Source organism: Bombus vancouverensis, chromosome 7 (assembly GCF_051014615.1).
Source record: "Bombus vancouverensis nearcticus chromosome 7, iyBomVanc1_principal, whole genome shotgun sequence".
Lineage (NCBI taxonomy): Eukaryota > Metazoa > Arthropoda > Insecta > Hymenoptera > Apidae > Bombus > Bombus vancouverensis.
This window is the reverse complement of record NC_134917.1, coordinates 18,839,761-18,854,226: the sequence shown is the minus strand read 5'-3', so window position 1 is coordinate 18,854,226 and position 14,466 is coordinate 18,839,761. Positions and strand designations below refer to the sequence as shown.

Below are 14,466 nucleotides of genomic sequence, written 5' to 3'. Positions count from 1 at the left end.
TACGTATTTTCCAACTTTTCCCAAGCCTATTCGAGTGCGTAATCTCGGGTATCCGCACACTACTAAACGAAGAAGTCATTCCGAACCACGTATATATTTCTTAACAATTAGAAAGAGATATAATGTACAACCTTTTGTTCTGTTATAAAAACAAATGATTTTTTATTTTTATGATGCAAAGTAATATAAAGTAAAATTCAATCTATGTATATATATATGAAATATATAAATTAGGATCTGATATGTTCGATCGAAAATTTAACAAATTCAATGCAACTATGTACCAAAGATGGCACTTTCATCGCGTACATCATGATTTCTTTACAACGTTTCTACTATCTGTACAATATCTATTTCGAAGTTTCAAACGCATATATCACGGAAATTGTCAGCGTTAGCGATTCGAGATATTGATTTGTCGTGAACAATTGCAGCTTACCGCGTCTGTGAGTAATCACAAGAAATTTTTGCGAAAAACTATTGATCTGAGGTTTTAAATAAATCTTGATAGATATGTGAATATTTTTCAAACTTTTGAAAGATAATTCGTTCAAAATCGTGTGTACTTTTTGTTTAACATACCTAGGCTAATATGCGGATATCATCGATGTTTTTATTAATAAATATATTATTTTTCAGACATGAGCATGCAAAAATGATGCTTGCCAGGGTATGTCGAAGTACCGTCTCATCAAATTTGGTTAGTCTACTAAAGGCTCCAATTAATTCGAAACCGTTTATTCCGAGAATACAATCTACCAGATTATTTGCTAACGATGGACGAAGTGCATTTGCAAGATCGGCTCGTAGATCAGCCACTATTTCAGAGCAGGCAATGGCTCCTGCAGGAGAAACAGGTAAGATTTCAATCCATACATAAAGTATGTAGAACAAAAGTAATAATAGAGAACACATATGCAATATGATGCAATCGCAATTATGAATATGGATTATAGGTTATTTCATATGACCTGTTCCAAATTTTTGTATATTCATTGAATGTAGTAATAAGGAGGGAAGAGGGGTGATCCTATTTTATAAGTATTTTTTAACATTTCTAAGATTTATCATGTAATATACATTATAACCAATTTATTGGTATAATGTTATACGTGCGCAATAAATAATCCTAATATGTTTCTTTTATTTCTAAAATTCATTTGCTTTGTTAATTCTTGAGTCTTAATTCTTCTGTGTTAAGTTAAGTTAAGTTAAGTAAAGTTAATTCTGTGATATATGTATTAAACTTACTACTGAAAATACTTTTGCTTTCATAGCATTCACTATTGGGAAAGGAGTTGTCGCTGGTGGTGCTGTAATAGGAATAGGTTCATTATGCTATTATGGTTTGGGTTTGTCACCATCTATGGGAGCTATAGATTATGCAAAGTATTTTCTTTTAATCAGTGTTACAGTTACGAGAATATTATCAGTTGTAGAATAGCAAAATAGAATATAATACAATATATAATTCTTTATAGGTTATGGCCGCAATATGTGAAAGATAGAATTAAGACTACATACATGTACCTTGGTGCATCTATAGTAAGCAGCACTGTAGCTGCAGCACTATGTTTACGTTCACCAACTATGATGAACTTGGTAATGCGTCAAGGTTGGGTTGCCATGTTAGTAACATTAGCATCTGTTTGGGGTAGTGGAATATTGTTACAGACTATCCCATACAAAGAAGGTTTTGGTGCAAAACAAATAGCATGGTTGATACATACTGGTACTGTTGGTGCATTTCTTGCACCTTTGTATTTACTTGGAGGACCTTTGGTTCTTAGAGCTGCATGGTATACTGCTGGTGTAGTTGGTGGTTTATCAGTAGTTGCAGTTTGTGCACCAAATGAAAAGTTTCTGAACATGGGAGGTCCATTAGCGATTGGCTTGGGTTTTGTATTTGCAAGTAGTATTGGATCAATGTTTTTACCACCTACAACAGCTCTTGGATCTGGTTTGTATTCAATATCTTTGTATGGTGGTCTGGTGCTCTTCTCTATGCTTCTTCTGTATGATACACAACGTATCATCAAACAAGCAGAAACATATCCAACCTATGACTACCTAGCAAGGCCATACGATCCAATTAATAAGTAAGTAATTTAATAAACATGTGAAATTTGACAAACACAACATATACATTTTATACTTCTTATTTCAGCGCTATTTCTGTTTATATGGATGCAGTGAATATCTTTGTAAGAATCCTCACAATGTTAGCAAATGGAGGAAGTAAAAGACAAAAGTAAAAGAATGGATGTCTTTTTGAGTAGGTCAATAAAAGAATTATGGAGTCTCATACCATGTTTGAAAAACGGTGTGATTTAGTATTAAACTTAAAATAAACTTAAAATTATTTTGCTTTATATATACAATCTACTTCATGTTATATTATAAGATGATATGTAAATTATTAACTTATTTAAAATAAAGTATAAAACAGAGAAAAAGTAAATTTCTTCTGGAAAACATACAGAGGACGTATTTATACTTAATTACTAGCGATAAAATTAAATGCAGTTTATTGTCGTTTCTCAAACACATTGTTCGAGAACAAAGTAAGATACAGCTACTAAATTAATCATAGATATTTTACAAATTTAAGCCAGTCACTTAATTTTAAATCGAGGTACAGTGAGAAAGATAATGCAGTGCAATTGATACTGTGCATAGTGTCGCAGATAAAGTATATTTAACCTTTCATCTGCATACCAGGTCGTTGTCGACTAGTAGTTATAACTATTAATTAGGTAATTTCTCAGCTTACCTATATTTTCGATTAAATGTAGCTTCTCTTAAAGAAATGAAGGTAAGATGTAGCAATGAAAACTATGAAATAATATTCTAGAGATCTGGAAGAGTATTAAAAAATGTTTGGGGTTCTTTTAAAACACAAAAGACCTAAAAGGATGTGGATGAATTTAAGTGAACCAGTATGCAGACAACGTTAGTAAAAATAAAGTTGCAGACGGAGGGTTTAATGTCGTGTCATTTTCAACATTACGATTACGTTTTAAAGTCTGTTGCAATGTTTGTACATTAAGTATCGAAGAAACGTTTACTTCACTTAGTTCCATGAATTATGCGAAATATAAGAATTATTTTCAACTGGTGCTATCACACGGCAGATAATGACATTGGTTTATATGTGTATTTGTATTTAATTATACATGATCGCCAAGAAGGTTAACCCTTCCAAACTAAAATTAGTTTGTCCTAAGAAAATAAACTTTTATTAATAAGAAACTCATCAATAGACAGTAAATGTAGATAAATGCAAATAAATAATATAAAAATTATCATACTTTGAGACATATGTTCATCAAACAATAATAAGATTTGGATCGAATATACATAATATGTATCGCAATTAATATGCTTAGAAAGATTAAAGGAATACACGAAGAATTAATGATTTTTTTACGAAAGCACGATTAAAGGAGCACCTCGAGGAGATTATTTAAATTTCTTATTGCCTAGCTTATCACTGATACGCATTTTACCTGATATCTTTCTTCATTTACAGAAGTGTTTTGATTCACCTTTTAGATTTAAAAAACATATTTTAAACTTATTTTTTGTGATTTGTCTTGAACGGTACACAATATATTTTAAAATCGTCCATTTCGTATTTCATGTTATATGGTAGGTGTCGATAAGTACAATGAATATTCAAGCATTATCAGGCTACACATTAACAGAATCTGACTTTGCACCTAATGACGATGAAGAATGCCTTCTAAGATAACCAGCGAATAGTTGCCTCGCTTGATTGAGCACTCGAATAACGTTATGTCGACGAACCATTTTATCGAAATGCATTGCCATTTCGTTATAATCCATTTGATTACGCATAACAAAGTCTCTGTGTTGCAATAACAGAGTAATACAGAGGAACATAAGAAACGGATTACCACCACCAAATTCGTGAGGTGGAGGTAGAGAAGTTTCTCCCAACTGATCTTCGCAAGTTCCTGCTGGAATAAGATTTGTAAGCTCTGTGGCTTCTTCACAGTGCTCTTGTACCGATTGTTTTATTGGACTTTCTTGTACTGTTGCATTTTGGTGCCAACTTTCTGCCTCCTCGCTGTCCGAAGCAGATTCGGACCTATGAAATTTTATAATTTTTATATTTAAGGCTGTGTACACTTTGAAATATAAAATTCTTGTGAAATTATAAAAAGTTGGTCTATACCTTGTAGTCCGTTTAAGTAATCTAATTGGGGTAACAGATTTAACACCATTCTGATCTTCTAATATTTCGCCATCATACTCGAGTTCTGCTTGCTCATCTGGAGTAGCTGGATGATTCTTTTGCTGTAACGTGTGCAGAGGATTCTCCCATACAAATACATCCGCAGCTGGACTACACCTTGCTAACTCTGTATCTGTTTCGCTGTCGGCTAATTCGCTTTCTCTTTTAGATAGAACACAATCACATTGTTGATCACTTGGCGGTGATGGTCCGAAGACTTGTCGATCGAGTGATTCTAGTTCCAGTCTTAATTCTCTAGTCATTGATGTAGTCATTGGAAAAAAATCTGTCGGGTCATCCGGCGAACTTGGTTCATCTCTTAAAACTCTAATTACTCCGCTCTCGCTCGAAACACGTCTAAAAAATAATATATTTACCGGTTATAACATTATTTTTACCCATTATTTATATAAAACGGATAAGAATAACATGCTGGTATTTCTGATAAATTATGTTTATCTATATTGAACTATATTGTATTTATATATTGTATTTATATTGTATTTATATTGTATTTATATTGTATTTATATTGAAAATATATTGTTTCACCTCAACTCTGGTTCAGCATCGCTTGGCGTTATTTTGCTACGGTTGAGGCTCGTGAAGTTCAAAAATTCGTTCAAATTCTTTACTACTCGGGCGCATTTCTTTTCACCATCATTTTCATTATTTTTTGTTTGTTGATGTTCTTTACTAGGTAACGACAGTCTTTCTTTCAATTCCAGCAAGTTTACGCGTTTAGATTTACCAGACAGAGAATCTGTACTTAGGCACTTTTCCGTAGATTCTGTGTTTCTTCGATTTTTCGCTGTCGTCAAATCATTTTCTGGCTCAGAAAACGTCTCGTAAGGAGAGCTCGATCTGTAGACAGCGGGTTTCACTTTATATTATTATTTCTATTTCACTGCTTTCATCGATTTGCATAGAAGTACCTTTTTGAGTCACCGTTAGTTTCTGTAGAGCTTTGCAAAGATGGATCCTCCGCGTTAAGAGTCTTTCTTTTACCAGTAGTGGCGATACTCGCGGAAGAGCTTTGTCGTCTGATAGCACAAACTTTCGTGTATGCGTTCTCACGAATATGTTTTACGTTTGGGCTTGGCGGTGGCGAAGGTGGAGGAAAAGGTACTTCGGCCAGATTAAGTTCTCCGTTTGGCGGTGACGCTGGCAAAGCAGCCCATAAAACTTCGAGCATTCTCAGAGCGTCGTCCAAAGCAAATTCACGTTTCATTTCTAATAAAAGCCATCGATAACAGAACAATAGGTCGTCCGCTTGATGGGATTTTAAATAAGCATAGAAGTCTGGGTCATAATGTTGTAAACCTTAAAAAATGTAGATATTTTATAACAATTGATACAGACGTAATATTTATTAAATGAATCTTCCAATTTGAAAGAATTATATACATCGATTAGAAGATTGTTTTCTTCCTATTCTAAGGACAAGCAACATCAATCAGTTGCTTTTTGAAAGATAATCTTTTCCTTTCTCGTTTACCGTTCATTTTAATGTAAAAAATGGTTCCATTACACGGTAATGTAAAAAATCATAATTTTTTAATAATATATAATAATATATATTTTTTAATAACTGGGAATATATAAGTTACTTTATATTTTATATTTCAGTTATAGCTGTAACTATTATAGCTATAATATTACGTTGTAACTTTTACGCATATGACATTTTTTTATATCAAAGAAATCACAATCTCCTAATTATTTAAACAACATATTCAATTTTACATACCTTCAGCCAAATGTGCAAATTTTGTAGTCATAGCAATTCCATCAAGCATAAAGTTGTCTTTCAACCTCCTCATAAGAGCGCACAGGCATATGTATGCTTGCGCTTCGTCCCTCATAGTAACCAATAAAGGCGAAGCCAGATCGCTCATACCTTGACAGTAACTGACACTCGGATGATTTAAGGCATACGTAGTTAAGATATTAAAGAGACTGGCCGTATTCTGATTATCGTCAGAACCTCCGTAAAACTTGTGATGTCTATCCGTTCTTAGAACATCTTTCCGTACCATACTCGTTACATATGCCAAATCTCCGACATTTTGTCCCTTTTGTACCAAGATTTTCCATCTTTCTCGAAGATTTTGATACTCTTGCGACTTTTTCTTCATATAATCCATCCTCTCGCGACCGGACATTCCTTCGGGATATACGTTTAGAATGTGTTTCCAAACCACTTTTCGCAGGCTAGGTTCAATTCCACCGAAGTATATGACGGCTCGTAATTCTTTAGGGTGTATTACTTGTCCGATGGGATCCAAAAATCGTCGAAACTCTGCGTCTGTCAATGGTGGTCGTGGTGGTTGAGCACATTGCTGGTGCGAAGATTCTTCGCTCAAATTACCCAGAGCACGTTGAACCATGTTCAGTGTTCTTTCCATCTGTAAAAAAAAAAAAACCGGTCAGATTTATAACGTATACATCTATTCTATGGTAATTGATCTTTTTAAATTTTATGAATTGCGAAATACTTTTTTATGAACATATTAATTCTGACCAATCTTATCTTTACATTAAATGCTTCCGAAAAAGTGAAATATAATCGAGATGTGGAAAAAATTGTAGGCCATTTTGAAGATTTTGTGGCAGACGGTTGAAAAAATATAGTAAAAAATGGAGAGAAAGTTAAATCGAGAGAAGTTTAAATTTTGATAAACCACTTTGGTTTATACGATATTAAAATGACCAAAACTGAGAAAATTTGATTTATCAAAAGGACTGATTTGTTAGACTGATCGATGACCATAAAAAATAATGTAACAAGTAAACGGGGAATATAAAATAGGTAAAAGAGAAAAATCTTTCTGTGTTACATGTTGCTACAAGTAACGCGTTAGAAATTAAAAAATGTAATATACATTTCAATTCTATCCTAAATAACATTGCAAGGTTAACCATTCAGTGATTCTTGTGATCACCTCGAAGATACATACAAACATATTGTGATATGATATCCTTGTATTCAGTTAAGAAGGAAGTGGAAAATAAAAGGAATAACTGGAAGCAGAATGACAGATGATCGAGGGACAACGAGCGAAGTACTCGCCTTGTTCATTATTAGACCCGGTAACTTGGGCGTCTTGTATGGAAACCCGGTTTCTTGTCGAGTCGACACTTCCTGTGCATTTTGTTCCCAATAACATTCGCAGTCGCCTGTCTCTCCGAATGGCTTTAAGTTGACTTGCAGATATAGATAGGGTTCAGAAGCGCTATAATAAAATACGTTATCGGTTGAAACAACGGAGTTCGGTATCTTTAATCACCTAGGTACCAGTGGTATTATATAAAATATTTACCTGATAAATGCTGCATCCAAGTCCCAGTCAGAAAGTAGGAATAAGTATGTTTCCGATCCATAGTCATCTATTGCTCGATAAGAAACTGTGAATTCTCTGGAAATATTTCAGAAACTTATTTCTTTTATCGCAAGTTAACATTTTTAATGATATTTTGTCTCGATATTCAAGTGTTAAACTCCTACATTAAGTGTAAAATAATCATCAAGTAGAAAAACATTCTATTTTTTATCATTTAATTTTGCGCTCATTGTACGAGCTTAATCGATTAATAAAAGATGTATCGATGAAAAATGCTTTATACGAAGAATGCTTTTAAATCTACGTTCTTTAATCTATATATTTATCAATTTTAAGTTTCTAATTTATATTGTAACTATTACACATTGTGTGTGTGTGTGTGTGTGTGTGTGTGTGTGTGTGTGTGTGTGTGTGTGTGTGTGTGTGTGTGTGTGTGAAATAAGTAAAAGAATTCGTGGTATATTTATGGTATGTAAGGATGAGAGAGAGAGAGAGAGAGAGAGAGAGAGAGAGAGAGAGAGAGAGAGAGAGAGAGAGAGAGAGAGAGAGAGAGAGAGAGAGAGTGTTAGTTTAGTGCGAACGGTGAATTAAATATTGTAAGAATTTGTAGATTTGAAAGTCTTGCAACCCGATAGGAGTGATATCAATAAATTAGGATTAAACTGCTATATATAGCGTGCATAATTTTTCAATTATTAACATTTCCCTCTGCTCACTAAATCTGTTTGTATTATTTCGAAACATTTGCATCGTAAATGAATGATTCATAGAAAGTAGCAGACAATTGCAAACCGATCGAGCTATCTACCATTAATCGATGCAACGATGAAGTGAAAAAATATATTCCAAGATTATTGTAATTTAAAGTCAAATCGGAATTTCTCGCCATCTGCCGTTACGTTCATTTCTTTTATACTTTCGATACATGTAATTAAATACTACCTCTTTCTTTTCCGATAGTAACACGAGAATACAATCTAATTTAATTATTGGCGAAAGTAACACAAATGGCATTCAAATAGCGCTCGATTCGTATCGTATTTATTACGATTCTGTCATAATTAAACGCCGATCTCGTTCTTGGTAGTTCGAGTTTAAATAATTCAGAAAAAGCTTAACAAAACATCAATTTCTAGATAAAATTCAAATTAAACATTTTATGTTTAATTTATAAGACTTCCATATTCTTTTCGAAAAATGATTCTTTTTCTATTGTTACTATCTAATAGTTTATGTTTAGCTTTCATAGTTGGTAATGAGAAAAGACTCGTGGAAAATTTTCCTTCTCCGACCTAACGTGTTGTGAAACGCGTGCTCGGTTTTCTAGATAAATGGTAATCGCTACGCGTCCAAAGCAAATGAACATTAGCCGAAGGTAGAGTAGCGGTCAAAAGTTTTGCACGACTACGTATTGTTGACAGATTATCGCACTATGTTACAGATATTAAAATTATATAATCAAGAGATCGCGATTTTCCTTAGAATCACGCGCATGCGCACTCACGCTCTATCTACGAACCAGCGAGAGAGTTCATTGAAACGTGAACGATGCTTGACACGACAAATATAAAACGATTCGGTGTTGTATTTGCTGCGAATATTAATTTAAGACGAATATTCAAATACAGCGGAGAAATAGTGCGTTGAATTAATAGGTTAAAATAGCAAGACTATTTAAAATAATATATTAAATTGAAGCGAAGAACATGGGTAGAGCCAATAATCTACCTAGCCCACAAGATAAAAGATTCGTGGAAATAGTTGTGATTATTTGTAGATTCAAGACAGCTTGTAAGCAGACCGATGGTATTGTAGGTACTTCTTGCAGGTACTGCACTCTATTACGATAAACCGAAATGTAGTAGACCCCTGTTGTACCCTTTATACGAAAAGGATCGCTTTCGGAACTCTTACAAATGATCTTAACTTTTTTCTATAAACTTTTGTCCGGCTTGAAACTTTTTCTTATTCCTCAGTTTCACTCACGACCATTGCTCGGCATTAATAACAGTAAAATCTCACCCTTTGATATCGAACGCTTTGATGAGTATACTTTGAAGCACTTCGATGGATGTTATCTGCGGGTCCACGCTGAACTTCCGATACTCTGGCTGATGTCTGGTCTCGCATTTCTAAACATAAATGTTTACCTCTGTTATAAAACGTGTGTCCCGTATCGTTTCGTTTCGTTTCTAGAATTGAAATTGTCTTCGATAGAATTGAACAATTCACTGTATTGTATGACGGTAAAATCTCGAAAAATTGTTTTTATACAGAAAGCAAAAAATATATCTTATATGGTTGTTATTAATTTCAACATTTAAATAAATAATTGCTATATATATACGAGAAATTTGTTAAGTGTTATCAAAGTAAACTTATTTTTTCTAGGCACAACGTATACATACTTTAAATGGTAGATATTATTTACATATATATAATATATGTAGTACAGGCAGGATTAAAGTCTTCCAGGCGTAGTTGATAAATCTCGTTTGATTTTTCATGAATCGAAAACTAAGTTTCAGTGTTATTTTCACTGTGCATAATATTAGCCTTGAATCGTTTGACCGTTAAACGCAAGAACTTGGAAAGAGGTACCTTTCCAAGGTACAAAAATGACCAATCTTTCTGTAGCTCAAGCAATAGAAATATTTGTACATCATTCTATAGATTTCAGAAAATTATAAAAGCACACTCCTTTACCGATCATTAAGATAATGGGAGAGCCGTAGACAAAGTTCGAATGATGAAGCAAACGAAACGAAACATTGGTACTTGTTAACTTCAAATGATCGTAGCTTTGTAACAAATGGATGAAATTGAAATATTCGAACGCTATATATTCGATACGCTTGCGGATAAAACTTGATATTTATATTGTACGGCAAAAATAATGGACAAAATATTTGTTAACGTTCCTAGAAAAAGGTAATTATGATGAAGCGTAACGATAACGTGATGATGATAAATAAGTACATAGAACAAAATATTCTTACAGAATATTATGATCCTTTTAAATGGAGTTACACGTACATACGAGCCAATACATTGAAGCTTAAGAAAAGTTTGTGAAAGTAATAGACGTACAAAAATTCCATAAAATCTATTACACTTCGCAATTATATTATTTAAATATATTTAAATAATAATAATATAATAGGATATACATGTATAAAATTATATTATAAAAAGGAATTTGACGTTTATATTAACGAAAGCAATATGTACACGAAAGTACCTAACGAAAGTACATGTAATTATGTAAGAAAAACGAGAGAGAGAGAGAGAGAGAGAGAGAGAGAGATAAAGCGGAAAAAGCAGGACGAGATTAGAATAATATTAAAAGGATTTCTATATATAAAATTAGAAGTCGATTTCGGTTGGCAGTTACACTGTCACACCTATTATATAAATGCTCTTTTAATTATACTTGTCTTAACTTCGATCGAATGTATTGGATCACTTTATGCCATTGCCAGATAATATTAACACGTGCAGAATTGCAGGATTTTGAGGTTAAGGTTAGATATTGCAACGAAACTATTAATATTTTCGATTTAATATGAAATATGAAATACATATATACATATATGAAACAAAATGATTGGTTGTAATGTTTTCAGTAATGTTTCCATATAGGACACACGAACAGACATTTTTTTTCTTAGTATTTTAATAAGCTACCATCAATAACGAGTACAAATAAATAAACCATAACACGAGAGTTTCAAAATAATAAAATCCGCTTTATAGCAGCAATATATTGCGAGTTATTAGAAATATTTTAGTCAACCAGTATTTTTCCAATTTTTGCACATGAAGAATACATATTCGATAACAGACACAAAAGAGATCCATATTTGTATCTCTGTAAAAGCAGATGTCTTGTGCTTTTAAATTTTGTTTGTTAATTTTTTGAAGGTAAAAATAATTGCCGGGAAATCGGATGAAACTTCGATTCTCAAACTGTGTACTAATAAATATACGTATATATATATAACAAGACAAGATATAAGATATATAAATAAATATATATAACAGGATGTTATACATTGTCTCGGTACAGACAACTCTCCGACATTTGTTTAATTTTCTGTCAAGTGTCACACGTAGGCATTTGCAGGGTTTGCATAGGAAGATAGGAGAGACGTTACGGCTGTTCCTGATTCGAAATTTCTGCCGCAATGCCATAGGAACATTTTGTCGAATATCCCTGTGAAATAGCGACGCGTTCTAATTATTTTTACAGAACGTTGGTTATTCCAATTACGAAACGCGACGTGTTGCCGTTGCCGCGCGACGCCTCGCTTTCTTTATCCGAATCTACTTAAAAGACGTACACGTACATATATGTACATATGCGTGCATATCAGAAACTTTCTACGGGTAGTAACAATTTACAACTACCTAGGAAGATAGAAATGGAATTCGTCTTTATTATCTGGAGCGAATTCACGCTTCGATTTCGAGTTCGAGTGATATTGAGCTTATATGATATTGAGACTGCGTTTTCAATGATGTTACATTGAAGCTTTAAATCCCTATGCTCCTACTGCAAATTTATCATTTCAAGTATTTCGTAAACAATATCACTAATATATATATATATATATATATATAAAAAAAAAAAAGAGTGAATAGTAAACGCAGGGAAATATCGTTATCGATGAAGAATATTTCTTTTTTATCAAATTCAACAATGAGAATTTCACCATTCGACGATCGGAATAGATTTGCTTTTTAAATGTCCTTTAGCGTGTAATAATGAAACATTATTTTCGAGAAAGTTTCATTGTAATTTTATGCGAGGTGTCGATGTAATGGCGAAACGTGCAATATTATGTTGTATAACATGAACTGTACCTTTACTTTGACGCGCACAGCTTCTCTAGGACAACCGAACATGTTTGACGTTGATATTCAGGCTATTTCGTGCACGCGAAAAAAGACGTTCAATAATTCAGGACAGCTTCAGATTCATCAAAATGTGCATCTCCTCGAGGACTTTCTTATGACACCGAACTAAACTCCACATTTTTATGGGTAATCCAGTTCTGATAGGTTAATTCGTTTCACGCGACGCGTAACGAGCCACCTTAAAGCTTTCACTTTTTCCCAAGAAAAGCATAGTAGCGTCTTGTCAGGGCACAGCACCACCACGTTTCCCTAACAAAATCCAAGTTTTTGAACAACCGCCGATTGACATTTGGCATAAGAGTTCATGATCGTTCGCGATGACGAGGTGTATCCCAAAACCCCAACAGCTGTCGATGATGACACGTTTCAGAATATTAAGTTTCGAAATCGTTTCGCGCGTTGCTCGAGTTTCGACTACACAAAGATCAGTCGTCGTCACCGTGATCGTTGACTGACGATACCGTCTGCTGCCGTGATTCGTGTCTTGTGTTTAATTGGCCGAAATTGTATGTCCCTTTCTTCGTTAAAATCACTGATGTTGGGACGAACGGAGGGATGGTATTTCGAAAGATGACAAGCGGAACGCAGACGAATAGAAATGCCGATGGAAATTGGCGTTACGTTCTCGCGAGGAAAGAGAAAAAGAGCGAGAAAGAAAGAAGCGAGCGAACTGAAGCGAGCCGCGTTTGACGCCAAATTTAGTTTAACCAGAGAGGAACTGAGTGCTCACGCCCGTAGTTCTAGTTGTTCCACGGTACAGCTGCTGCACCATGCGGCCAGGTGCTGAGTTTAATTGACATTAGCATGTACAAGAACCTATAAAATTAGGGATCTGTTCTGTTTGGTTGGAATTTAGCATATACAAGAACCTATGTATTTAAGCTTAAAGTTAGGGATCTGCCCTGTTTGGTCGTGCACTAGCATGGACAAGAACCTATTTAATTGTACGGTTCTACGGAAAAATTCATATCTACTATTCTATCCGAGATAGAGAAATATAAGAATGACAAAATCGCGCAACAATAAAACTAGTTGTAAGTTGCCTAAAAAGGAGAAATTAATCGTTTACTATATTTTTGAACGATGACACGTATAAGGCAATAGTAGAAATTCCTCTCTGGTATTATAAAATAACAATTTTATGACCTAAACATCGATTAATAGCAAAGTAAACAATGATAAATTATTTTCAATTAAAGAAATTTCTCTTTTTATGACAGTTTCGCTATCGATTCTCCAGGACTATTCTAAACTGCTACTAATTATTAACAATTTTTAAGGATCACATTTGTCTTTAATAAAGACACTTACAAAGCAGGATAGAACAATTTCCCCGATTTTCATGTAATAATAAGCAATAACATACCATATTTTATGTAATAATAACAACTTTACTCGTGTAACACATAAAAGCTTTTCATTAAGAACATAATCTTATTCGTAATCGCTACTGAACATTGTCTTAAATATGTTTGCTATTCCTCAAATTCATCAATTTCACTGTTTGAATGCACTAAGTTTGCGCGCGCTTGTATATACGAAAATTGTGCGCTCCTATTTGCGAAATGTATCGCAAAGTCAAATCGAGCGTGCCTATTGGCGCAGAATATCGTCAAAGTCAAATCTGGCGTGCCTATTGGTGCAGAATATTGTCAAATGAAATTGTGCGTTCCTATTGGCGCAATATATTGTCACGTCGAATCGAGCGTTCCTATTGGTGCGAAATATTGGGAAGTCGTAGTTTCGCGGAGAGACATGCCGTGGGGTGACGTACTCTTGAAAGTCTTTGGAGCGAAAATTCGTCTCGTCGAGCGTAACCCTGTCCTTATTAGTACGTCCATTTCGATTTTATCAACATTTCCACACTTCTATCTGCTTCATACAAATAGTACGTTCGTATTTAACCGCTTATTGATAATAATTTTAGTAAAATTAAGTAGTA

General features: G+C 33.9%; 2 protein-coding genes across 3 annotated transcripts; one reads left to right on the top strand and one right to left on the bottom strand.

Moving 5' to 3' along the window:
- The first annotated feature begins 285 nt into the window (after positions 1 to 285).
- LOC117156023 (growth hormone-inducible transmembrane protein) lies at positions 286 to 2,479 on the top strand. 2 transcript variants are annotated; one of them, XM_033332681.2, is made up of 5 exons: positions 286 to 446; positions 640 to 857; positions 1,278 to 1,389; positions 1,482 to 2,099; positions 2,168 to 2,479. In XM_033332681.2, exons 2-5 carry the CDS (start codon positions 656 to 658, stop codon positions 2,253 to 2,255), a joined length of 1,020 nt encoding a protein of 339 aa, XP_033188572.1. In that variant the 5' UTR covers positions 286 to 446; positions 640 to 655; the 3' UTR covers positions 2,256 to 2,479. The 2 variants fall into 2 exon arrangements, with proteins under 2 accessions (XP_033188572.1, XP_033188581.1); XM_033332690.2 differs by having other exon boundaries at positions 322 to 558.
- Positions 2,480 to 2,511: 32 nt separating this feature from the next.
- LOC117155977 (TBC1 domain family member 25) lies at positions 2,512 to 13,251 on the bottom strand. Its single transcript, XM_033332582.2, has 9 exons — positions 12,471 to 13,251; positions 9,627 to 9,736; positions 7,584 to 7,679; positions 7,334 to 7,496; positions 6,011 to 6,668; positions 5,196 to 5,583; positions 4,813 to 5,124; positions 4,202 to 4,618; positions 2,512 to 4,114 (listed from the first exon to the last, which is right to left on the bottom strand). Exons 1-9 carry the CDS (start codon positions 12,510 to 12,512, stop codon positions 3,694 to 3,696), a joined length of 2,607 nt encoding a protein of 868 aa, XP_033188473.1. The 5' UTR covers positions 12,513 to 13,251; the 3' UTR covers positions 2,512 to 3,693.
- Positions 13,252 to 14,466: the final 1,215 nt, after the last annotated feature.